The sequence below is a fragment of the Amphibalanus amphitrite genome, unplaced genomic scaffold, assembly GCF_019059575.1.
Source record: "Amphibalanus amphitrite isolate SeventyFive unplaced genomic scaffold, NRLGWU_Aamphi_draft 000415F_arrow, whole genome shotgun sequence".
Classification (NCBI taxonomy): Eukaryota; Metazoa; Arthropoda; class Thecostraca; order Balanomorpha; family Balanidae; genus Amphibalanus; species Amphibalanus amphitrite.
The window spans coordinates 461,694-488,009 of record NW_024881909.1 but is presented as its reverse complement, the minus strand read 5'-3'; the positions used below and the strand labels follow the sequence as shown (position 1 = coordinate 488,009).

At 47.6% G+C, this 26,316-nt stretch overlaps 2 protein-coding genes and 1 long non-coding RNA gene across 3 annotated transcripts; 1 reads left to right on the top strand and 2 right to left on the bottom strand.

Moving 5' to 3' along the window:
• The first annotated feature begins 811 nt into the window (after positions 1-811).
• LOC122390935 lies at positions 812-6,250 on the top strand. Its single transcript, XR_006258252.1, has 3 exons — positions 812-891; positions 4,683-4,739; positions 5,396-6,250. It is a non-coding gene; the product is annotated as an uncharacterized LOC122390935 (long non-coding RNA).
• Positions 6,251-9,399: 3,149 nt separating this feature from the next.
• Positions 9,400-12,491, bottom strand: LOC122390932 (piggyBac transposable element-derived protein 4-like). Its single transcript, XM_043384388.1, has 2 exons — positions 11,460-12,491; positions 9,400-10,510 (listed from the first exon to the last, which is right to left on the bottom strand). Exons 1-2 carry the CDS (start codon positions 12,419-12,421, stop codon positions 9,418-9,420), a joined length of 2,055 nt encoding a protein of 684 aa, XP_043240323.1. The 5' UTR covers positions 12,422-12,491; the 3' UTR covers positions 9,400-9,417.
• Positions 12,492-22,335: 9,844 nt separating this feature from the next.
• On the bottom strand, positions 22,336-23,226 carry LOC122390923 (mucin-7-like). The gene has a single exon (XM_043384377.1). The coding sequence runs from the start codon at positions 23,224-23,226 to the stop codon at positions 22,336-22,338; it is 891 nt and encodes a 296-aa protein (XP_043240312.1).
• Between the last annotated feature and the right edge of the window lie 3,090 nt (positions 23,227-26,316).

The window sequence follows — 26,316 nt, the reverse complement described above, 5'->3', positions numbered from 1 at the left end:
TCTCTCTCTCTCTCTCTCTCTCTCTCTCTCTCTCTCTCTCTCTCTCTCTCCTCTCTCTCTCTCTCTCTCTCTCTCTCTCTCTCTCTCTCTCTCTCTCTCTCTCTCTCTCTCTCTCTCTCTCTCTCCACTTTTGCTTTGCTAAGTTTCTTGTTGAGTTTTGGATCTTGTTAAAGTTATGTTTGATCACAGTTGGTAAGGTGCTCAATATATCAGTGACACTCCTATAATCATATTTTATCTTTCGACGCGTTTCGATTGTATTTTCACAATCATTTTCAAGATCTACATTATATGTTGATAAAACACTGTCTATAGCTATTTCAAGTTACAGAGTCGCTTCATCATAAAACGTTATCATAATGATCATGTTGATCATAATGATCATAAAACATATGACTGACAGTATTCGAAACCTTCGTTTTTGCTAAATGTCTCTCACATAATAGCTACGCTAGGGATACAGTTCGATACTTTGCACACAAATACTACTTCTTCACATTTATACCAGCACATGCAGTAAAGAAACGCCGCAAAGAGTTGATATTTGGTTTGAGGCATCTTGAGTTGGCATTGCAAGCTGCAAGCTTTCAACATCAAACACCCCATAGGGCCAGTGATACGTGCGTTTGCCTTTGTATGTTGAGTATGGGCTTCAGCCTGTTGATGTGCAGTGCTTCGTGAATGAACAGGCGATAGTGATCGTTTGCACTGTGTAGTATGTCTGTGTTGAGTTTGAGAAGTTTGTGTGTTGGCTTTTGTTCATGCTGGCTTTTGTTCATAAGTGCGAGGGTTAACCTCTTTACTTTCCTTCTGTTCACAGTTGGCCATTCTGTCGGTGCTGGTGGCTGCTGCGTCTGCCAGTGGCGGGAGGAGCCAGGTCGAAGTTGAAACGTGCGTCGCTAGAAGCCGTCAGCTGACCTGGAGAACACATGACACCTCACATATTGCTGATTCATAGATATTGTAGTCAGTCTTACAATTGATTTTCTTCACTATGGTTTCGGAAGCTTAACCCACGAGCCGCTGGGGGGGGGCATAAAGTTGCCCCCCCTTTACGTTTTGTGAAATATCTCCGAAACCTGATGAGCTACGAACGTGAAACTTGGCATAGCTTCAAATGAATACCTAGGCAATGTTTGAGGAAAGTTTGGTGGTTGTAGCACCTAAGATGACGTCACAGTGACGTCATAAAGTTTTGCCGTTTTCCGATATGGACCGTTTCTGATGGCGCTGAGCATGAAACTCAGCTGTAAATGAACTAGACAGCACCTGCTGTCATCCTAAAACATCTAACTACACTTCCATCTAGTTTCTGACCAATAATCGGTCCTTTATATTCGGTCCCATATATCTGATGTATCGTGAGGAATATGAGAGTCGCAAATCTATAATTTCACTTATGACGTCACTGTGACGTCATCTCAAATGGGATCAACACCAAATTTGGACACAACCTCGGCTAGGTATTCAGGAAGAGGTGTGCAAAGTTTCGCTTCTCTATCTCTTCGCGTTGCGACGATATCGTCGCAGAAGTAAAGGGGGGGCAACTATATGCCCCCCCCCAGCGGCCGGCGGGTGGCGCGGAGGCCCAGCGGCCGCAGGGTTAACCCTCGTCGGACGAGGGGGAAGCGGGTGCTGCTGCCACCCCTCCCCCCTCCCGTAGGAGGATCGTTGGCTTAGCCCTCGCCGGCCGAGGGGAGACTGGTGACGTCCCCTCCCCACCTGACGGTTTTTCGCGATTGCGCGGGACACGGTGGTGAGACTGACAGTTGATATACCTGACCTTCGATTCAATCCGGATCTTGTGACACCAACCGCATTTCAAGGTCGGGTCAGGTCACTGACCAATGACGTCATCAGTGAACCTCTGCACGTTCCTCGTTAGGCGGTACGGGCGGACATCGATAGCAGCGCCTCTATCGGTCACTAGGGAAAGCTGGGCTGTAGGCGACGATATACCGGCTGAGTTGTCACACGTTGAATAGGTTTATAGCCATCCGTCTTGTGAAAAAGTTGAACTTTTGCCTTTAATATTTCTACAGGCAATTTTAGAAGTATCTTCACATGGATTACAAAACCGTTTAGATTATTGTATTCACTTCAAGCCTTCCCTATTGTTCTTGATGATGCGGGAACTATTTATAATTAGTGTTTCTAGCTTAGTAAAAGAACATACTGTGCAAACGATGAAAAAAGCATAAATGGAAGATTTTAAATGCAATTTTCTCTAACAATTAATGGTAAATTCTTTACATATCAAGGAAAAGGTGCATGCTAACTGATAATTTTAAGTTCTTGGGGCCAGTTGTTTTCTTCTTTTCTTACGTCGCCCCAATGGCCGCGAATACACTTGTGATAACGCCTATCGTTGAGTGCGCAACTTTCCAAAGGAGCTTTCTCAGGGATACGACCTTACATGGCATAGTAGTAACCACCCGAGGCCTCAAAACTTGCATATCTCCCATTTTTGAGGGGCATTAGCGTCGCCACGGGGGGGCAAGCGGGGCAGCTTGCCCCCCCAACCTAGGACCGGGCACCCCCTGAGATCGATACAGATCCGATGAGATTTTGGAGTCGGGGAAAAATGGGGGTACCTTTCTGAGAATGCCTGTGAGGTCAGACTCTGTTGGAGCGTGCAGTTCAAACCAAAGTCAGAGTCGCAGTCGCCAAAATCTTCAAGAATCCGACTCCAGACTCGGAAATGTCAATACCATGATTCATGCCATGTTCCTAGTTGGTTCTTTATTACATTTTGTAGCTGATTTTCATAAGTTTTGGAGTGCTGACACATAATTTTCGTTCAAAGCGTGACACGAAATCTTCGGGGCCTTTCTCAACTCTCGTCAAATGTCTGCGACAGGCACAAGTACCGTTCAAGTGCCTGCTTTTCACACAGGCTCCTAACGTGTAAGAAGCTTCCGGAGGGCCCAAACCGGCCTCTGAGAGTCCCACTGGTGTCCATGTTCTCTAGAGGGCCCATACAGGGATCTTTGCGGACATTATACATACGTAGACCTCTGAAGGGCCACACGAATCTTTGAGGATGCCTTCGAAAATTTCTGAAAACCTCAACTGGCCTATGATAGTTCAGCCGAACTTTTGAGGCGACAGACTTTACTAACCCCAACCCGGCATCTGAGGGGTCACAACTCACGTCTCCCTCTGAGGGCCGCAACACATGTTTCTTATGTCCCTACCAACGTAGGGTCCTTAAGGATTCGACACAGACCCCGACGGTTCACACTGTTATTCGAGGGCTCCAGGCTCACCCTGGGCCTAGTCTCTTAGCGCCCGCCGCCCACACTGGCTTCTGAAAGCTCGTGTGCCCTAAAGGGCTTTCCGGGCCCACCTTAGGCTCGGTAAGCCCTAAAGCACCACATACACGTAAATATTTGGGGTGACCCACGCCGATCTCCGGGATCCTAAGCAGGCTTCTGAGAGTCCACACTGACCCTGAGTGGCCTGAAATGGCCTGGAAGTCGCAATCCTATCTCTAAGGGATCGCTTGCCGCTATGCCGTGCGTAACTTTTGGTTCCGTTAAATATGTTTGGTCGCGTTTGCAGCGCTTCCCTTCACTCGAAAAACCAGAAACTTTTTGTTCACACTCGAGTGAACAAAACACTTCTTCTCACTGCAGCAAGATGAATGATGTACTTCCGATTCACACTTCCGGCATTCTCTCTCAGTCTCCGCCGAATGCCCAATTCTTAGCTACAATCGGCGGCTGGGATAAGCCCTATGCATTTCACGTAAAACCTCGGCATGCATGCGTGAATGGAGGTTTTAGCGAGGTGATCCGATTCAAATGGAGCGTTTTTTCACCTTCTTCTGGGAAATGATCATGAGCGACGAGAGTCTGCACAGGGGCCCTCTGCAGTGCGTCGGCAATCGCAGCCACTGTAATTCTAACAGTCGTTTTTGTCCAGAAATTTCAAATTTTTTATTTTTTTGTAAAAAATTACATGCTATAGCTAGACGGAAAACTTTGTCACCATCGGATTCCTCGCACCATTGCGCGTCGAATGATATGTAAAACGAGTGAGTAACGGCTGGGGAAAGGCAAGATTTAACACAAAACTTGATTTTGCCCCCCCAACCGAAAATGTCTGGCGACGCCTATGTTGAGGGGTCACTGAGGTCGGGTCGGTCACGTGATTTCGCCATTGTAAGTCTATGGGGGAACTGTGGAAACTGTTATTTTGGCGCCGGACATGATCAAAGACTATCTTAAATGCACAATGAATCGTGATTTTGCACCTTCTTGCAAGTTCTGATGCCTTTTACATTGTTGGCCTTGTGTGACGTCATATATGACGTAACAAAAGTCATTGGAATTGTTCGTCAATAACTTTTGATCTTAAGCTAGCGAGTCGCGAAAGCCACCAATGGACCCCGAAAGACCTACCGAATCGAATGATATGGAATATGACATCCTTCGACCAACTTCGGGACCTGAGTGGCTCTAAACCCGAGCCTGACCTCTCGGTCGGGACGTATGTAGAGAACCAATAGGTCCGGCAAGGGTTAAGTTGGTCATAAACGTAAAAAGCTTAACAAAAATCTCAGTTTTTAAATGATCCGCTACCTCACCAAACTATTATGCTGTCCTTCACCTTTATCGGCACAAGGAGCCGATATCGTCTGGCTACAGACTGACCTGGCCCATGTTTTTCTTCTTCAGTTTCACCCCAAACACGGTCAGCTCGTATGGATCCAACGTGAACCACGGATACAACGCGTAAGTGCAGTTATAAGGCATTCTGCTCCCTACCAGAGCTCTGTACTACAAAGACGTTACGACTTAAAGGGACTATCCCACCTTCTAAAATGTTGTTAAAACCAATTAAATTGTGCCCGACTTTATAGATTGGATGACCAGGAACACGGTTCTGGCATTTATTTTTCATTTAACATCTTAGGCTTCCCATATTCCAAACACAAACTTTCAAATATGTGACGTCACAGCCCAAAATTACCTCCTTCCCCAGGCCACATTACTGTCATAAAGCTGATTCTTTTTACTCTGTAGGCACCACAACAAAGTTCAGACCAAGTTTTAAGCGATTTTTCAAAGAACAAACCCATTTAAATCAGAATGACTAAACGAGGTGACGTCACACTAACGGTCGCTCCATGTTGAAGATAGGGCCTTGTACAAGGCCCATTTTCAAATGAAGGGAACGAATTTCTTCAACACCAAGAGGCCGCGGGGGTTGCAACCTAGATGGATAGTGGTTTCTGAACCTCGCCGCAAACTTGGCTATCTCAACTCAAATCCCATGTTAAAGGTGGGATAGTCCCTTTAAACCATAATCAAGCCGTTTGTAAACGTTTCCCATGAAGAAGCATCGTTTGTTGCTGCTTTCTGACAGCCGTTGTGTTCTCCATTTTCAGTCCTGGCGGCTATGGCCAGATCTACGAGCTGAGAGAAGGATTCAGACAAGGCCTCGGCAATGCATTCGACGGCGAAAACGGCGAACACCACGGTCCGCAAGGACTCAGAGGATTCCGATTCAGATACAGCGCCGACGTCGGAAACGGATACGGACAGGGCGGAACCGGAGCCGGATACGGCGGAATGCGCGGTTGATTCGACGGAATTCACGGTTGATTCGGCGGACGCAGTGGTGGACACGGTTCACCTTTGTACAGGTCTCGCGTGTTTTAGCGGCAGGCTTTGCATCTATGAAATTTAATATAGTTACTTCAGGCTATATCTTGGTCGTCTTAAGCTTTTGAGTGTTCAAGTTGCGATAGACTTGTTCGTTCACAAGCCTGCTATGATCGTTTTAAAATGGCTTCATAGTAGATCGATTAGTTTCTGAGATATAACCGGAAATGTAAAAGGGCAAAACCTACCGCTTAATCTCGCTAGAGCCGTACATTCCTCGGGTACGTTACCCCGTGGGGTTAATATGGTATTGGTGGATTGAACCGTTTCTGAGACAAATTTGCTAGTGAAATCAGTAGATGATAGATATGGTGGATAGGGACATTTTTAAACTTACTTTGACATCTATCTAGAACGATGTGGGCGAAATCCTTTCTCTGTAATATCCATGGATAATGTCATGTCATGGATTGTCTATATGTAGACCGTAACTGCATCTTGAGCGACATCACAATGTCACATATAGACCTCACTAGATCCGATCGAGTTGGACACCCGTCCGAGACCGCCGCCAACAGTAGAATCCCCTGCCGTCAACAGTAGAATCCCCCGCCGGACACCGAGCGCACCCCCCGCCGCCTCGGCCTGTTAATAAAATATCCAAATGACAACGATCTATCGAAAGAGGGAATGTTACAAATCGCATGGGTTAACCAGCGCCCTGCTGGGTGAGGTGTTTGACCCCCACAACTTGGGTCAACTGTTATAAAACTTCTACAAATATATCAAACACGGCGGTGCACAGCGCCATCATTTTTTAACCCTCGCCCCGTTGGGGGGGGGGCCAATTTGCCCCCCTGTGGTTTTTCCTGAATAGCAAGAAAACGGCGGCGCGCAGCGCCGCCAAATTTTCAGTACCTTCCCGGGCATCAATTTGACACCTTCACACCAAATTTCAAGTCTTAGGTCACCTTAGGTCAGGAGTTATTGAGGTCAAACTGAGGTCATGTTCGAGCAAAAAATGAGCAAAAAACATGCAATCTTGAAACGCTCACCAAATCTACAGATACCAAGCAATTTCAAAGTTCTTTATATGGTCTAGTAGACAAAAAGCGACGCTACAAAACTATCTCGGATTTTCAAAATTTTGGGTTTTTGACCCCAAAATATTCAAAAAATTGATTTTGAAATTAAAAAAAACTAAAAATCCGAATTTCGAAAAAAAACGGAATAGATGTGATAGACCCTGCGCTCTTCTATATACATACCAAATTTCAGATCGATATCTTGTTTTTTGGCCAAGTTATAGCGAAAAAAAACATTCAAAAATGACGGCGTCAAATTTTTTAACTCAATTTTTAGCAATTCTGGACCACGTAGGGCAAAACAAAGACCACCATTGAACTCCCCGTGACGAGCTGCATCGAATCAATACCCATTTTATGCAAAAATATCAACTTTGAAATTTGACCTAATTTGACCTGACCTTGACCTGACCTTGACCAAAACGTGACCTTAGCTGGCCCCAAAGGCTGCCTGACCAACATAATCGCATTTGTCATGTAAAATGGACCATAAAACATGTATCACACGACACTTCCATATTGTGACCCCGCAGTGACCTGACCTATGTGACCTGACCTGGTATCAGTGACCTCAAATAGCAAAATATGTGTTTGAAGAACATCTCCCCATCGATGATTTTCAATGAAATGCATTTTACTCGATTTTACAACGCATTTCTTGAAATGCCTGTAAAAGGTTAAAATTCGACCTTTGACCTGACCTGTGACGTCATCGGTTTGGCTTAGGTCAATAAAATTTGATTACAAGGTAGTTCCCTGATAGGGCAATCCAACACCGTTTGCCGCTTGTCGCTAGGTTGCGTGGTTCTCGAGACCTTTGGGGGGGGCAAATTGCCCCCCCCCCCCAACAGGGCGCGTTGCTCGGCAGAGCCCAACGGGGCGCGGGTTAACCCTCGCCGGACCTTTTTTTTTAGTGGCCTCAACTTTCGTTTTTCGACTCGCGAGGAGGTGACCCCTATACCCGGCTCATGAAGTGAGACCGGTGGCCACTTTATTAATAGCAAAATAGGGAAACCCACGCACATGTAACTTTTCAAAAGGTAAAGAGGGGCCAATTGCAAAATAACTCTGCTGATTTGGGGGGGATGCTTCGGATTACATGTGCGTGGGGAAAACCCTATTATTTACGTTAGGGTTTACCTGTTGGTCGTCCTCATCCCGAAGTTAGAGATGCTAAAGCAGCTGAGGAGGCCAGGAACGTTGCAGCGCCGCTTCGCAGCTCGAAGGCGTGTGTGTGGGGCGAGGTGGACTCCGGTCGCCTTTTCAGGCAACTGTGTCGTGTCTGTTTGCGATCCCCGACCCGGCCACATCGCTCCCGATCGTTGAGCTCAGGGCCTGGGGTCAAGGATCTTTTGGAGTTTTCGGGCGCAGTATCAACGACATAGTCCCGTCTCTGAGTCCGGCCGCTGTTCCAGGCTCAGGGGGAGGTGCGGGTCTGCAAAACCTTTAACCCGGCCGGGCCCGGGGGGTAATCCCAACCACCGCAGCCCGGGGGGGCGTTTTTCGCCCCCCCCCCCCTGTCTAGCTCCGTAAATAAGGGACCTACGGAAACAAAAGCGGTACCAAACGAAAGGCCCTTACGAGACGATTCTAAAGCACCTAAAATTTTTGACCTCAGGTCAATTTTCAAGGTCAGAGGTCAAGGTCAAAGGCAAAAACCGGCACATGTGTAGTGATCTCAAAGTAAGCGTTTTGGAGGACGGCAGGATTTCTAAAACCGGCAAAATTGGGTGTCAAACGAAAGAAGAGAATCTGAGGATTCTGAAAATGAGCTCAAAATCAAAGGTCAAGGTCAAGGTCATGCTCAAAATTGACCTCAAACTTTGCATTTTTTTCGTACATCTTGCGTGCTAACTTCCAAGATGTTTTGAAATGTTTTGACGCTCATCAGGTCCCTATTTGTGGTTCATCTTACGATACAAGGCTGCCGAGGTCACAAGGTCACATCAGAGGTCAAGGTCACAGAAGAGTATCCTTGTTAGAGGCTATTTCACTGATTCAAGTTAGTAATAAAGACAATTCTGCCATCCAGAGGCTCTAAATGAAGGATTAGAGGAAAATAGATGCAAGATTCGTGATCAGCGGGTATGAATCCATCATAAACGACCTTTCATGTGTCAGGGTCAACCAAAGGTCATTTGAGGTCACATGAGGTCAACATAGAACTTGATATTTTCCAAACAAAATTTATATCATTCGACGCGGCTTGACAAGACGAATGCGATGGTAACGCTGCCGTAACTCTCCGACCAAATTTGTTGAAGTTATTGACGAAAAACAAATCCCAGCTTGGGGTCGTTGACCAGATTCCGATAGTCGGGGGGGGGGGGCGAAAAGCATCCTCTCCCAGGCCCAAGAGGGATGAGGATCTCAGGTGCTATTCATCGGGCCATGGCTAAGTCGGTCGTCGTGCAATATTGCCACTAACAATTAGGTATGTGTGATGAATTCAATTTGACTGGCTGTCAGCAATCTGCTCTGCCTATCGATTCATTTAGTTACGTTGATTTCGGCCGTTTTCTTCGTTTCCTTCGGGATTAGATTTTCGTAATAGAAAAGTCGTTTTTACGGAGCTTCAACTTTTATTTACACACTCAGCAGGATGCACCAAACAGAAGCAGGGTTACGACACTGAAACTTCACAGCGCATTGCGAAATGCCACAAATCACAAAGCATCTCAGCCGATTCCAAGATTCTTGCTCTCACGAATGTCGCTTTCTCATGCGCTGCCATCGGCTTTGCAGTCTTTGCATATACGGGTCACAGTGCTGTGGCGCTCACAAACATACCGCATGCACTTGCAGCACGGCGGCTTTTTGGTCAGCTGGGACTTTTGCTGCTTGTAGCTAGGAGTTCCCACCAGAAGTTCCAGGCATGCCCAGCAGCGTCCCTTTGCGGAGGATGCACCTGAATGAGTGCCACTGCTACCGCCTGCCGCACAGCTAGCCGCCACGTCGCCGCTGCCACTAGGTCGGCTGCGACTGCAGCCTAGATCACGTCCTCCTGCTTCCCTGCTGTCTTCGGTGTCTCGCGTGGCGACACACCTGAGGGCGTCCAGTGACTTGCTGTTCAGCCCAGTGGGGTTGGCCGTCCTCTCGTGCACCTGAGGCATGACCAGCTGTTTTCCCATTTCATAGATGAGGGCACGCCGGACGCCACTCTTCGTATCAGCAGCTGACTGTCCTCTGTTGAGCATGAGTATGGTGGTTGCGTTGATCTCGACCACGCCGAGCATGAAGAAGAAGGCAGCCGTAGGCCAGCGGTGTAGTGGTGGCTTCCCCATGTAGGATTCGATCATGGCGTCGAGAACATCAACGCCGCCTTTCGTTGCGTTGTAGGCCATGATGATCTCCGGCTTGCCGCTGACCTCGTCGACGAAGGGCGCCTGGTGCTGAGTCGACAAGGCGAGGACCAGCTTTCCTCGGCGGGGGCAGTGTGACACGAATGTCATTCCTTGTCGGAAGGCGAATTCTGTTGAGTTTTCCGTCCGCCCTTGCGCCACTGTCAACTCCTTCGGTAGGAGGCGTCTGGAGCTCTTCAGAGTGCCCAAGAGCGTCAGCCTGTCGGCCATCAGCTCTTCAGCGAGTGGCACCGAGGTGAAGAGCCGGTCACATGTGACATTCCTGCCAGAGCCCTTGACCTCCTGTACCAGGTGGTGCACGATGCCGGATACGTCCAGAGTGGTGTTCGGTGGCGACAAGTCTGGCTCCTGCGGGCGTCCGGAGTACGGCCAGGCCTTCCACATGTACCTGATGTTGGCATCTGCGGCGGTGTAGAAGAGCAGTCCGTACCTGCCAGGCTTGCTCGGCAGGTAGGGGAGAGTGGGGCACATTCGTGCATGGGGCACATTCGTTTTCAGCAGTTTATGGGAACACGAGTGACTGCACGAGCTCAAGGTAAATTATGGAAATGTGTCTATCATTGCCGCCCTTCGTTCACCGTAGAAGACAACACTGTACCTGCTGTCATGCTTGATAAAAACGCAAATTTGTAATATTCGTGAGCTTTCCAAACTTTTCTAATATCATCCATTTTCGTGATCCTGACTCGGAAATGTGGTTCAGCTTTTCAAAATTGGGGGCGAAGGTGCTCACTCTATTCACGGAACTGCTGCAAACTTGTTTGTTGACAAAGTGTCATTTTTTCAACAAGAAATTTTGAAATATATTACAAATAACGTTGTGGGGCAGGTTCGTGTACGCACTGCCTGGGGGCACATTCGTGCATATTTTTTTAGTTTTTGCTATTTATGACTTTATCTATAGTAGGTTTCACTAATGACGCTCGCCTGACTCAGTCTCGGCTGCTTGCGACGTCGTGACGAGTAATTCACGCGAACTTGGCGAGGTCACGGAGGCCGGCAGTTGGCACATTCTTGTTGGCCAGCCCATTCTTTCTACATATGTTGTGCAATGCATTCTTGTCGAAAGGAATCAAGTGAAATGACCCCCTGCCAATTTCCTTTGGTAAATTTCTGGTAATGTCCGGTAATTTCTAGAACTTTGCAGGGTGCACGGAAGTGCCCCACCCCTTGCACGAATGTGCCCCATAGTTGGGGCAGTTTCGTGCAAACGTTCAGAGTTATTAAAAGTCATTTTTTTCTAATAGAAACAATAATTTTAGAGGATAACTTTTAAAGAGGAAAAATATCTGCAATAGTTCCTTTCCATACCACAATCAACAATTTTGCCGTTGCACTAACCAAAGAACAGATATATGGATTTATCCATTTTTTGCACGAATGTGCCCCGCACTCTCCCCTACATCCGGAACGAGCAGCGCCCTCTGAACCGCAGGAGGCTCTCATTAACCGTGATGCACTCTGTCGGTTTGTAGTGAAGACGGAGATTCGTGTTCAGTTCATCGAAGAGCTCTCGCAGGGGACAAAACTTGTCCCCCTTTCGGCGCTCGTCACGGGTGCTGCGATCGTCAAAGGTCAGCATGTTCAGGAGCATGCCGAACCTCCTCGCTCCCATCGTCGCCCTGAAAATGGCTGGTCCCGTTACTGGGTCAAAGAGCTGCTTGACCGTCAGCTTCTTATAAAAGCCGCGGAGCACAAATAGACCCAGCAGAGCCTCAATTTCAGTTTCCGTGGTAGGCTGGTAGAGATGCTGCTCTCTTTGTCTCAATTCGGCTTCCCGCACTCGGCCACGCTCGATCTCCAGCCTGTGGTTGGTCCTGTCCGTGATCTTTTTGAGCATGCTGTCCGTGATGAACAATTTGAAGGCGTCTTTTTCTGTAGTGATCCGACGAGCAGGACCACACACGCCCGACCGCTCTGTGAGAATGTTGGCGAGATCTCGGCGGCGACGTGCCGGCTGCGGCTCTGTGGACCACTCTGCCAGCACATTTTGACGGCGATCTCGGACAACATACGTAGCAGCAGGCCGGGGATCTTGCCGACGAAAGTTCGCTTCCAGCAGCTTCCGCTGTGATCTAGTCAGGTCAGCCGGCCGCTGGACTGTCTCGGCTTGATCTTGCTGTTCTGGCTCATCATCAGATGGCTCGTGTTCATCGACGAATTGATGAACGTCGTCCTCTTCCTCAGATGTATCCTCTTCATCGAGATATTCCTCTTCATCACCACTGGAGACGGATTCGTCCAGCAAAAGTGCGGCGATTTCCTCAGGCGACAAACCCTGCTCCCGGCGAGATGCCATGTCGTGATCCTTGATGTGACGAACAATGACACATGTCGCCGCAGGCACATATTTATACCTCATAATTGCCCATCTAGAAAAATCTGTACCGTTCGACGCTCCACGCGCGTCACGCACGCATTGAATTACGAGGTGTTGAAATTTCCAGAACTTTCCAGAATCCGAAAAATCAAATGTTTGCTTATCATAAGCCACTCGTTTCTACTCGGAGCTGAACGAATGTTCTGAAAAAATGGATCCTTTACAGTAAATGAGAGCTTTAAATTGAACATTGTAGAAGTTTCTACAAACTTCGGCGTGATGAAGGGAAACTACCTGTTACTCGTAAAAAAAAAAAAATACTAGCAAGCTCGTCATTTTTCACGAATTTCCTACTGTACAGTACGTATTTAGAATACGTATTTACAATAGTTCTGCTACTATTTCCAGATGAAATGTAGTCATACACAATGACCTGACCCAAGGTCACGTGGTGACCTTTGACCTGGAGCAAACTTCGTATGATTCTATCAGCCCTTTGTGGTAACTTTTGACGGTATTGATACATTCAAGTATACTCGTATGAATGGTGTCTACATACAGTGACCTGAACCGAGGTCACGTGGTGACCTTTGACCTTGATTGATCCACAAGTCATTTTCCTTGATCTTTCTTGGTATCCTCTAGTGGCATTGATTCATTTGTCACTCAATCGAGCCGGGTTATGCGCATGTAGGGGAGAGCGGGGCCAGTTGAAACACGGGGTCAGATGAAACATGGCTTTATTTTCAACAGTATGCAACATATGGCGTTGCCGACACCACTGCGCATCCGCGCTCGACCACTTCCTTTGTCAACGGCGTTTGGGCGGCAAACGGACGGTAATTTTGATTTGACACTTGTTTTTGTGTTTTTGAGGGACGTTTGGAAGAAATCGTTTTTATGAATATTTTGTGATATCTCATATACCTTTGCTTGCTGAAAGAAGAACTCCTGGCTCCGGAATAACACCTTATTTGGCCCTTCATTCAGCATGATGCCGTCCCTCCAGCTCGTTTGACATGTGCTTTACGGCGCGTGCGAGATGGCGGGAGCGGATGGGGTCAATTGAAACGCTTCTCTGAGGGTCAGTTGAAACAGGGTCACAGGCCGTTTCAATGGACCCCGGTGACCTTTGCAATGGTTATTGTTCAGGGGCTGTAAACATTAAAGGAAATAGTCTACCTTTGTAATGAGCTTTTAAACTGAAATAGTAGTTTAATAGAGCTCAATTTTTGACCCCTTTTTCTCCTGCCTTTTGCTTGAAAGCACACTATAGCCTGAGACATTTCTCATTTTCCTCATCCGCCCATTTTACCATAGTCTATGTACTTTATGTCACCTATTATGAGGAACTTTGCACTTTTAGCTTTCCAACGACCTATTGAATGTAGCATTTGGAAAAGTAAACCGGACAAAATATCTCCTTAAGAAAGTGGCCTTAAAGAGGAAAACATCCCATTGTTAAGGATAGGTGCAATTGACCCCATGGGCTGGTTCAATTGACCCTCGCATCGGGGTCATTTGAAACGGGCGTAGAGCTGTTTTATAAGCATGCGTTTGGCAGCAAAATATGTTTGAAACATAATTTTACATATCTTAAAATAAAGCCAAAAGAGCATATTTTTTCATGGCATTGTGCATTTTTCGATATGCCAACTAGATCTCGCTGTGCATGTCAATATATAAAAAGTGGTTCAACTGGCCCCGCTCTCCCCTACTTACCACAGGTCGAGGAGGTAATGTAGAACTACGTAAATTGGCGCTTATTTTTAGCTCTCCTGACCTGACCTGACCTGATATTGACCTGAAAATTTCAGGATCGATAGAACATGACCTACTGTGTCACATATATTCCGGTTTTTTATGTTTGACTTGAAATAATTTTTGGGGTAAAATTCAAAATAGTGACCTTGACCTGACCTGGTGACCTGACCTCAGGTCATCAAAAACATTTTTGCATTTTTTCCCACTTCATAGTCTACACCGCTGTACGCGTAATTTTTCTTTATCTTTTAAACTCTATTTTTGGCCGCTGTTTGAAGCTAACCACCTGTGCCGTCGAAATTTGCCGTGCAGGGGTCTAGAAAAATCGACCCTGTGACGTCACCAAGGGGGTTAGGTCCAAATTTTTTACTTCAGAAGATGTCAAATTGATGGGAAAAAAGGCACTGAAAGTTTCGCTTTCCTATTCTTAAGTGTTCGGGAGCTATCGCAAATATTCGCCAGGGGGGGGCCAAAAACGCCCCCCCCGGGCCCGCGAGTGTTAAGTCGTCATCGCGCTAGAGTTCATCTACTAGTTTAGAGTTTATTATGAAGTCGAGTACCAAGTCTGTTAGTGTGGGGTCATCACCAAGAATGGTCGGCATGTCAAAATTTAGACGATGTAAAGCGAGGTACCTTGTGATATGCCGGCGTTCGTTTCGGAATGATTGGCATCCGATTAGTAGATGTTCGACGGTCAGCCGTATGTTACAATTTTGACATACAGGCGGGCCTGCTCTGTCAAAAAGGTGACTGTGGGTGAGGCGGGTGTGACCGCATCTCAGCCTAGTTAGGATAACTTCTCTTATCCTGTTCGGCTGATTGCAAGTGTGCCAAATTCCGAGCCTTCACTGTAAAAAAATGTCACGAGCCAATTCTATGACAAGGGGTGGGTTACACGGTCGTCCATTGTACCTTGCTGTTATATATAGGGACATTATCAGCCTGAGGGTTGTTAGTTAAAGAGTGGCCTCGTGAAACAATTGGTTACAAACGGTAACCTAATAACTTAAATGCTTCCCTAACACCCCTTCCTGCTTATCAACAGATTTCGCGCTGTGTCGGAAAACTACGCATAGTCTCATAATTAAATCCGCCAGAAGCTTGTTGCATGCTAGTTACATGCGTGTTTCATTATCGTGTCATATTATTATTATGTCGGCTAATGAGGCACCGCCCTGCACGTGCTTTAACCCGGCAGTTGCTGGGGTATTTCGCCACCCACCGTTTGCTGGGGGGGGGGGCGTTAAACGCCCCCAGCCGATAACTCGAGAACCAATAGGCGCAGCGAAACGCACGAGGCGGCAAACGAAAGAGCGCGACGAGACGCTTCAGATGAGTACTTTAAAGTTGAATTTTGAGGTCACAGGTCGGGTCAAGGTCAGGTCAAACACCTGAAATCGGACTTTCAGTAGCATGGACTTCAGGACTTCGCAATGGGCGCCTCTCGCCATAAACTCTGTCAAAACGGTGCACAATCCATCTTATAAGGCCTACAAGAGTGTCAGCTTCATATAGGGGTCAGTCAAGCATAGGTCAGGGTCAAGGTCAGGTCAACCGGGTAGGCACATATCCCCGAAAATAAAAACTGATATTCGCAGCCTGTGACACATGTTTTATAGGTAATTTGGGGCGTAGAAGCACGATGGTGACATTCATTTTATCATATGTGTACGTGTTTGGCTCAAAAAGTTCAATTTAAGAAATTCATGTATCATGGTCGTGAAGTAGTCACAAAAAATTGCCAAGATTCAGTTCAAGATTTTGGAAAATGCGGAACGATAATCAATAATCGAAGATAGCTATTTGATTGATCATGGTATTGGCAGTCTAATGGCGTTTACGGCATGTCTGTATGTCTATTCTGTGATTTTATATGATTTTTTTAACGTATGCCGTTTTTGGTCGAAAACTCAGAAATCATGACGTCACTAAAACCTCGATATCTCAAAAATTTTCCGACCGATTTTTTTGAAACTTTGTAACAATAAACTTCAATCAATTTCCTACAGGTACCCAAAATTTGGCGCGCCTGCGGCGCGCCGTTTTTATGCTATGGCCCGGCGAAAAAAGTGGGGGCGTTTAACGCCCCCCCCCCCCAGCAACTCGCGGGTTAAATATAATCCTGCGCACACGCCACCTAGTCGGAAACTCATCATCGGACTAGTCCTGGTAGGGTTTTCGTGTTGCCGAATGAGGCGAAACGACTTTGATTCGGTAGTGCCTCATAAATCCCTGCTACGGTGAGCAGCGACGAGTCTGAGACTGCTTCTAAAACGCGTCCTTCATTTCCGGCGCGGGGCCGTCATTTCCGGCCGCCATTGTTCAGTTCTGCGGCTGCCGGCGGTTGGTGCGGTTGTGTTGTGGCACGGTGCGTTGTGAAGTTCTCGGGCTGGGATATTTCGAAGGTACGTTATATTGTATGATATTTACGTAGCAATGGGGGACATTTTATTTATTTTGTAATATTCTGAACACATGTTGCGTCATAGAATTCACCCCTTGACCGTTGTGGGCCACTGTTTCGTTTGAATTCCGACTGTTGGAAGACGGACTTTCTTTCAGTTGCTGTCTAGCCTTTTTTCCAAATGTGTAAGCTACACATATTGCCTCACATTGATTTATCTTATACAAAAGTCAGTTGATGTAGATAATAAAGCCATCCTCACTGATATTTTAAAATCAGCAGTTAATTTTCTTTTCTGTTTGCAGAGTTGCTTAAAGTTGTGGGAGACTGAGGCATGAAGGCATACCGGAAGCCAGCGATATTTCTGTTGGTAAGCCTCGTCCAGAAAAAAAAAAACTTGCTTGAATCTGCAAAGTATGGCAAATATTTGATGGACTGCACAGTGCACAATGTACCTGACATGGCAGGATCAACTTGCTCACTCGCCTGTTGTAAGTGCCGTTGCGTCAAAGTCCGTGGAAGTGCCCGATCGTGTCTCATGCAACCGTATTATTTTGTGAATGTTATTGGTGGTGACTCGAATCAGCTTTTGCACCACTCCGCTATGATATTGTAATATGTATATCTTTAGATATTTTGTATCGTATGCTAATAAGTAATAAACGTTATTTTTGTGTATGTTTTTTTGTAACGTGGCTGGCACGCTGTCGTGGCTGTCGTTGGCCGGGTCGTCCACCAGTCGGAGGGGCGGCTGGGGAGAAGGAGGGGGTGGGGAGGGGGTGACGCAATTGAGCTAGTATTACTACTGGGCAGCAATAGCAGGCGCTAGCTGGTTGGGTTACCAGGCGAGTCCTGAGCCTAATCGACGTACCGATCTGCTGGTTTTGCCCTCGTTTTCAAACGAGGTACCGAATAACGAAACGAGGGGCTGACACGGGGGTGCTCGGTTTATGAGGCGTGGGCTTGTCATTTACTAACGAAACAAGCTTGTACCCTCTTACTAGCTAAATATGAGGCGATTTTTACACGTCGCTGCATGCTCATTTTTGCGCCAGCGGTTTTCCTACAAGGGGCTTGTAAGATTTTTTTTACAGTGAATTGGTTTGATCGCGTAGATATGTGGCGCGTGAGTTTGATTCCATTTTCGTTGCAAATACTCCGCAAACTTAATTTTGACTATGTGCAGTACGTCTCCATGCGCCATAGGTTCTATTACCGACTCAGGGAGCAGTGTAGCTTCCTTTGCAAGGGCGTCCGCTCGTTCATTACCAGCAATGCCGTGATGGCTGGGTATCCATAGGAAAGTAACATGCTGTGCTGCCGTCAGTTCCAGAAGTATTTCGTGGATATTATGGATGCCGTGATGGGTAACGTTTTCTTTCCGTTTGAGGGCCTGAAGTGTCGATTTAGAGTCAGTGCATATCGTAGCACGTTCGATATTTTCCGATTTGATGTATGCGAGGACTTTTCTTATCGCATATACCTCTGCAGTAAAGATGGTGCTGTAATCAGGGAGGCGAGCTTTGAATTCGAATCCTTGTCCCACGGCTGCAGAACCAGCCTTATTGTCTGTGCACGAGCCATCGGTGTAGAAAAAGGCTGAATCGTCGTTTTGTTCCATGTAGCTTTGAAGAAGCATAACACTCTCTAATGGTGATATATACTCTTTGCAGTCGTCGAAAAGAAATTCTATTGTTGGGTTTCTACGGGTCCAGAAGGGCGTAGGAGGGGGTTTGCGAGCAACGTCAAACCGGCACATGTTGAAAGATGTGTGCGCTTCCTAAAGAGAATCAGGGAGAAAGCAGGATCCTCGTAGCGGTCGCCGCGTTCGAGGCTTTCTTCGCTCTATTGCGGGTATAGATAAGTGGTTTTGAACGCTTTTCGCACGATAGTAGTAACGCATTAGTAAGTAGAGGCGTCGGTCTTTAAGTGCAGGTAGGGCGGATTCTGCTCGTAGGGCGAGGACGGGGGTGGTGCGAAAAGCCCCGGTTATCAGCCTCAGGCACGTAGACTGAACGGCTTCCAGCCTTTTGCACAATGTGGGCGAGATTGTGTTAAATAGATAGCAGTTGTATTCAATAGTTGATCTAATGAGGCCAATATACAACATCGATAGAGTTTTTCTGTCAGCACCCCAGGAAAAGCCACTGATACACCTTAGAACGTTAAGTCTTTTGATGCAACGTGCTCTTATGTGATCAACGTGAAGCCTGAAGGTCAGTTTTGAGTCTAGTATGATTCCTAGAAATTTATGAGACTCATGAAACGGAATAGCTGTTCCCTCAATTCGAGGCGAGTCATTCAGGGACGGGGGTGGTCCACGTTTGAAGACGATCATGGCAGATTTGGGAGCAGATAGGAAGAACCCCCATTCCATGCACCAGTTGACGCAGTGGTCGATAGCTGCTTGGAGGATGAAGTACGCCCTCTTGTAATTTTTGTGTGTGACCCATAGAGCAATATCATCAGCAAACAAAGAATATCGTACTGAAAAAGTCAGTACGCGCGGGAGCGTCAGGAGGATATCGTTTAGAGCGATCAGAAAAAGCGTTGGCGACAACACACTACCTTGGGGTACGCCGTGTTCCATCGGGAAGCTGTCCGAATATGTCGTTTGACATCGAACTCGAAAAGTTCTGGGCATGAGAAAGTTGCGTAGAAAAGCTGCCAGGTGGCCTTTAATTACGAGGGAGTGTAGTTTGTAAATAATGGTGGAAGTATGTACCTTGTCGAAAGCCGCCACGAGGTCCAGGAACACCGCGACAGTCGGCAGACGACGCTCCCAGTTTGTTTGGACGTCAGTAATAAGACGCAGCACGTTATCCGCCGTGCTTCGGTCTCTGCGAAAACCACTTTGACAGCTGTCGATGATGCACTTGCTCTCAAGGAAGAATCGGAGACGTGTATTCACCATTCTCTCAAACACTTTGCAAATACAATTGGTAAGGGCGATGAGACGATAGGAACCTGCTAGGCTACTATCCTTACCGGGTTTGAGGATGGGAATAATTGTACTGCTAAGCCAGCCATCCGGAAAGGAGTCGCTTAGCCACATATCATTGAAAACAGTCAAGAGTGTAGAAAGGTTTAATTCGTTAAGATTGGTAAAAAAGGAATAGGGAACACCATCTGGGCCAACTGATGTTTTAGTTCTCGTCTTAGCTAGGGATAGTTTAAGTTCATAGAGGGTGAAAGGAGCGTTAGAGGATTCGGAGTTTGTAGAGGAAAAGTCAAGTCGCGCTGTTTTTGCTGTTAGAGACCGGTGAACATTAGGAGAGTAGATATTCGAGGCAGTGGCGGCGGAAGGTAATTTGGGATGGGGGGGCACCGCTGGCGGATCCAGGGCTTGGGCGCGGGAGGGGGCTACGGAGACAAACCTAGGGTACCCCCAAATCCTGTTTTCTCATCGGATTTAGGCCACTTACTTTTCGTCACAGCCCTGATACGATATTTTTTTAAATATATTTTTTTTTTTTAATAAATGGTAGGCTACCTGACACCACTGGCGGATCCAGGGGGGGGGGGCATTTGGGGCAACTACCCCCGCGTCGCCCGAAATCCAGGATATTTTGCGGCTTTTCGAGAATATAGCGAAAGCTAAACTTTTATTCGCCAGAGACCAGACAAACGTGTATCACATACACCCATGCACTGCATCACATACACTAAAGTGACGCGGAGCAGCCATCAACTACCATGCCCCGAACACTGGCACTCTTTTCTGGGGATGGTTGCGCACGAACTCTGATAGGATGAGCTCAGGGTCCAGACCTTTCGCTATATCCTCATGGAGGCTTAGAAGCATGAGGCTGCACAGTCGCTTCTGGCCGATTGTGGAGCGCAAGTCGGTTTTGATTCTGCGCAAAGTTGAGAACGATCTTTCAGCTGTCGCTGCGGACATCGGCACAGTCATGATGAGTTGCGCTAGTTTAAGTACCTCGCTGACCATCCCCTTCACCACCTCACCCTTTCCAAAGAAAGTCTCACATAGTTCGGCAACCGAACCAGTCTCATTGCGGAGAAGTCCACTAGCGTGAGCACACCTCAGCTGGGCCACTAGCAGGTCAGCGTCGATATCCGCGGTCTTGTCCACTCCGGTTTTCTCGCCAAATACACCGAGCAGGCATATAGGTACATCGGGGGCGCTATCCCCGCGATTTTTCGATTGCCACAATTGCCGCATCCACATTCGAAGGCAGAACAACTTGTTTCCTTTGAACCAATGACGTCATTCAAGTTAGCCAATTACTGCAAACCTTCTTGGTTGGTAGCACTCGCGTTGCAAAATGCTAGCCAATCAAATCAAAATGTTTACTATGACATTGGGCCTGGCAACAATATAAATCTAAATTACTCGCACTATCAACTTATTAAAAACGTACTCAGCCAAACTGGCATACGTTCATGACGTAGTATCGAAGTATTGTGGTATTTTATCGAAAACAATTTTGCGGGGGCAAAAAGATATGTTTGCCCCCCCACCCTGGGAGATGGGGGGGCGCCGTGCCCCCGCTGCCCCCCCGCTTCCGCCGCCACTGATTCGAGGAAGATACGTCGGCGAAATGTTTTGCGAATAGGTTGGTAACAGCGAGTGGATCAGTTACGAAGACACCGTTGGAGAGCAGCTGTGGAAAGACTCTGAGATGGGTTTTTCGAGAAGCGAAAGAGCGCACATTTCCCCAAAGTTCGGCCAGTGGTGTGAATCTGTTACACTTGGATGCATACTCTTCCCACGCTGCCTTTTTTTCTGCGTAGATTACTTTAGAACATTCCTTTCGTGCAGCTGTGTATAGTTCCGCATGTCTATCGCAAATACATTTTTGAAAGTTTCGGAATGCTCTTTTTCTAATAGCTTTCGCTCGCTGGCATTTCCAATTCCACCATATTACATTTTTTGGCCTATTTGAAGAACCGGTTGTTACATTCTTTTCTCGCAAAGTCTTTTTGGCTGAAAGTACTACTGCGTTCATAAAGCTATCTACAGTTTGATGAATACTATTAGACGTATTGTGGCTTATACTCGTGTTAAATGCGTCCCAATTAGCGTTATTTGTTTGCCACATTTTCAAAGTCAGCGCGCGAGGTAAAATATTGCTAATCGTAAGACTTATGTCGATAGGAAAATGATCGGAAAAGAGAGGATCTGAAGTTACATTCCAATTGAAGAGTGGTGCTACGCGGGGAGAAGCGATAGAAAGATCGATCATTGATGTTGTGTGGTAACTATGACTAAGGTATGTGGGCCTGCCACTGTTCAGGCACACCAGTGATCGCCGGTTAAGCTCAGCCTCGACTATCCTTCCGCGCACCGACAAAAGCCGGCTGCCCCACAAAGGGTTGTGGGCGTTAAAGTCACCAAGAAGTAGACAATTATCAGGCATTTGAGCTAGCAATTGGTCCATAGCATGTCGTGTGATTAGAGGAGAGTTAGGTGGTAGGTAGAGAGAAGCAATTAGGATGTCGCGATTGAAAAGTGACACAGTAGCCGCAACGATGTTGAGTGGTGTAGTCAAGTTTGTTTGCCGTTGTGGAACTGCGTTAGCTATGTATAGGGCCACACCTCCTTGTCGATTAGTATGATTTATGTCGTGTCTATAAAGGGTGTAGCCAGAAACATTATAATTGTAGTTATCAGAATCCCGAAAGTGCGTTTCTTGAATGGCTGCTACCAGAGGGGATTCTTTCCGCAAATATTGTTTAAATTCAGATAGGTGCGTTAGCAGCCCTCCTACGTTCCACTGGAGTAGCATGTCCCTAGCCATAGCTAACTTTCTTCCTCTTTAGCCTTCTACGCGCTTTCTTCTGGAACGGAAGCCCGCTTAGTCACGGGTTGAGATCTGATGCCCATGTTTTTCCGCTCCCTTGATGACCGAGCTCGGAGGCGGGTGTTCGGTCGCGGATCGGGAAGGGTTGAAGTGTCAGATTCGCTGTCAGAGGTGGCTGACGGTAGTCGTGACATTGGGGTCATGGCGAGTAGCTTCGGGGTTTCCTCGTTGTCACTACTAGTGTTGGCGGAGTCGAAAGTGTCGTCATCGGAGCCAAAAAGTGGGCCTTGTGACGCTTTCGGGGCCTGGGTGTGGTGAGAGGCGGGGAACGGGGTCGCTTGTACGGGCACAGTGGGGGCCTCCGCTTTGTTTCTTTCAGGGCTGAACTGCGTCAGCGACTCGTCCCCAGTGTCGTTCTCGCTATACGTCTCCGTTCGGGCGTTTTCAGTGTTCGATGGCTGTTGTTTGGCGGGGGACGCGGCTGCGTTCGGAAGCATCGCTGTGCGCTGCTCTTTGATGATCGAGGTGGAGAAGTGTCCTTCCTCGCGCGGTGTTGGCGGACTCTGTCCCTCGGTGGTTGACGGAGGAGAGCTTGGCTCCTCGGTGGGTAATGGGAGTGAGTGATTCTCTTCGATGGCCCTACCGGGTGGGCGCAGCTGCATGGTGGGCGGTGCGTGCGAGTGCTGGACTCCGGCGGACACTGCGGGAGGACGAGTCTCCTCTGGGGCCGGCAGGGGGGCATGAGGAGGGGACGCTTGGTTCGCGCTCGGCTGGGCCGGATCCGTTTGGGTGCCAGTGGTGACCGTGGATGGCCGATCCTTGCCTGTAGGGGCTCGAGGGGTCGGGAGGCTCGGCCACACGTCCGGACTCCTGGTGGTGGGATTCTGAGTCTCAGCACGGAGGGCGGCAGCCATTTCCATCCAGACAGGACATTTTTTATCCGTCACAGGGTGTGGTCCCTGACATGCTGCACAGCGGGGCGGGGCGGTGCATCCTTCGGACGAGTGGTCCTCAGAGCAGCGTGCGCATCGAGTGCGGCTCCGACAGGTGTTTTTGCCATGTCCATACCTCAGGCACTGCCGGCACTGCCCACACCTGCGTGGTAGGGGGATACAAGGTCGTACCTCGTAACGTAGGAAGGCAGCGTAGAAGTGGGAGGGGAGGAGCATGGCAGCGAACCTGATTTTCAGCAGGGGACTCGGACGGTGGGTTTTTGATGGTAGTCGTGTAACCATGGTCACCCCTCGCATGACGCTTTCATCCAGGATAGCCTGAACTGACTCCTCCACAAGCTCAGGTGCATACACTAGCCCCTCCCGGTGGTTTAGCTTATCAGCTAGGATGACCTGGATTTTCTTTCCCTCAATGGAAAACCAATTCAGAAGTGTCTCTGTCTGGGTGCGGTCCCTCGTTTGGATCAAGAGAGCACCACTGCGGGTCGGAGTAACCTTCTCCGGCCGTTTAGACAGGATGAGTTTTAGAGAGTCCCTGATTTTGTAGGGGCTGGTGCTTTTGAAGCTGAGGGTTTTATCTTCATACCGCACCAGCAGAAATGCTGAACCCTCTGGCACAGTGGTCTGACTAGCTGAAGCTGTACTTCCAGCAGATCTGTTAGGATTGCCTGTTTTTGGTGGCATGTTTCCTCACTATGGGGTTTAAGCCAGGAGATGGAGCAATGTGATGGTGTGAGATACCAGATGAGATGAGATGTGGAACAGAGCAGTGAGCACAAGTACAAAATCAATGGAGCGAAGGCCGAAGAGGAAGGACAAAGATGAACCAGTTTGAAAAATTGACCAGCAGACTTAACCTAAGAGCAGGAGTAAGAAGAGCAAGAGCAATGAGATGATAAATTAACTGACCAAGAAAATGGTGCCAAAAACCACGAGGCAAGGAACTGGAACAGCCACAAACAGGCTGTTATCCTAAACCTGAGTCCGAGATGGAGTTGAAAACTCAGATGCAGTGGAAAAGTTAGGGAAAATGCCTTGAAGGTCCAGAAGTGAGAGATATGAAAAACGCTCTTTTTCCAAACGTGAGCGTTATCTTACCGTTGCTAGCCGAAAGGAATTTTCTAGAAGCCGAAACGCCGAGGGAAAGATCAGTGCTTTTTAAATACGGGGCCAGTCCTGGAGCGCTCACAAACGCGCGGGCAGCCCTCTTTTTATCGCAGGAGCGATAAAAGGCAAGAGCAAAATGCAAAATGCAAAATGCAAAGGAAAAACTATCTAATCGCGCCGGACCTATTGGTTTTCTACATATGCGCCGGCCGAGGGAGGAGGGCGGGTACGACCCCCCCCCCCTCGCCGTTTCGCCCCTGGTGGAGCTAGCGCGTCGCGGAAGAAACGAGCGTATGCGCCATTTCAAGACGCAGATATTGATACCCAATTTTAAGGTCCTAGGTCAACCGGTGACCTCTGAGGTCAGGTCAAGTGCCCCAAGGTACGGTTCGGTTTTTGGTGTTTGGTGAATAACTTCGCAAAAAACGGCCGCAGAGCCGCGATTTTGGCAGCATCGTGTTCGCCTTGCTCAGGCGCGTCGAATGATATACTTTTTATTTGGGTGAGGTCAACTTAGAGTGTTGACCTCGGGTCACGGTCAGGTCAGCGCCCCCGGGTCAGGAAGCTGGTCGAAGGAGATCATATCGCATATCATTCGTTTTTTTTTTGGGTTAGGCCCTTTCGGTCGACAAGACCAATATTCGGGTCTTGTCATATCATTCGATACGGCAGGTCTTCTTGAGTCCATTGGTGGCATTCCCGAATCGCTAGCTCATATTGATCGGGAGTTATTGACGAAAAACTAATATGACCCAAATGACGTCATAAATGACGTCACGCAAGGTCAACATTGCAAAAGTGACGCATGGAACCTTGCAAGGAGTGCATGAAATCACGATTCTGTGTGCTTGAGATAGTTGGAGATCGTTCCCGGCGCCAGAATAACAGTTTTCATTTTTCCCCATTGACTGATAGGGGAGGACCGTACAAGAGTAGGGGAGAGTGGGGTAATTTGGCCGGTGGTGTAAATTGGCCGCCCCCACCTGTACGAAAGCTGATAAAAGTGAATGAAATAACTTTAGTCTCTATTCATTTGCCATCGTCAGAACTAACTCCAGAACAAATGTCAAAACTTTCCCCCTCTTAGTTTTATTCAAAATTAATAAAACGTAAATTTCGTTAGAAAATGGTAACTATTACTTCCGTTTAAAAATTTGTATAACTAGTATTTGGGCTGTAAACGAATTCCAACATTATAGCGCCATTCTTGAGGGTATTCAGCGGTTCCAGGAGCAATTTCATCTAGTTCTGTACAGCCATGACGACTTATAGACAAAAATTTCAGAATGGCAATGTGGGGTTATTTGGCCGGGACTAGCGGGGCAACTTGGCCGGTGCGCTCAGAGTCACTATGCTGGGACGGCCAGGTTGTCATGGTCAATTATATCATAAAGGACATAATTCATGACCAACTTTGACTACCTTGATGCCATATTTCGTATTGGACAGCTGTAAGGGCATGTGACGTCATCAAAGGTTACCTAACGCGTTTTTGCTAATAAATACTTACAGAAAAAAGATACAGCCGCGCAAATGGTCTCATTGTGCTCAACTCGTCAGGGCGCATCGAATGATATATATGATGACCTTGAACTCACGTAACCTTGAGGTCAAGCGACCTGAGGTAACGTGACCTGAAGCCAACCTTTGACCTTGACCTCTCGAGGTCAACACATACATGTTTCGATGCGGAATGACGAGAGAATTACGATGGTACTTTTAGTTTTGGCCTAGCTTGATTACTTCAAAAGCTATTCGTAAAAAAAACTGTCATCGCATCTAGAGCCGCTATTTTGACTATTTTCGACCCCTGTGGCGGCTGAGTCAACCTCCAAAATGCTTCAAATGCGTCGTAGGACACGCGTCATTGCTGAATGTGAAGCTGACTCGCCTATAACAAAAATCATGGCCTGAAACTAACACCGGCCAAATTGTCCCACACCC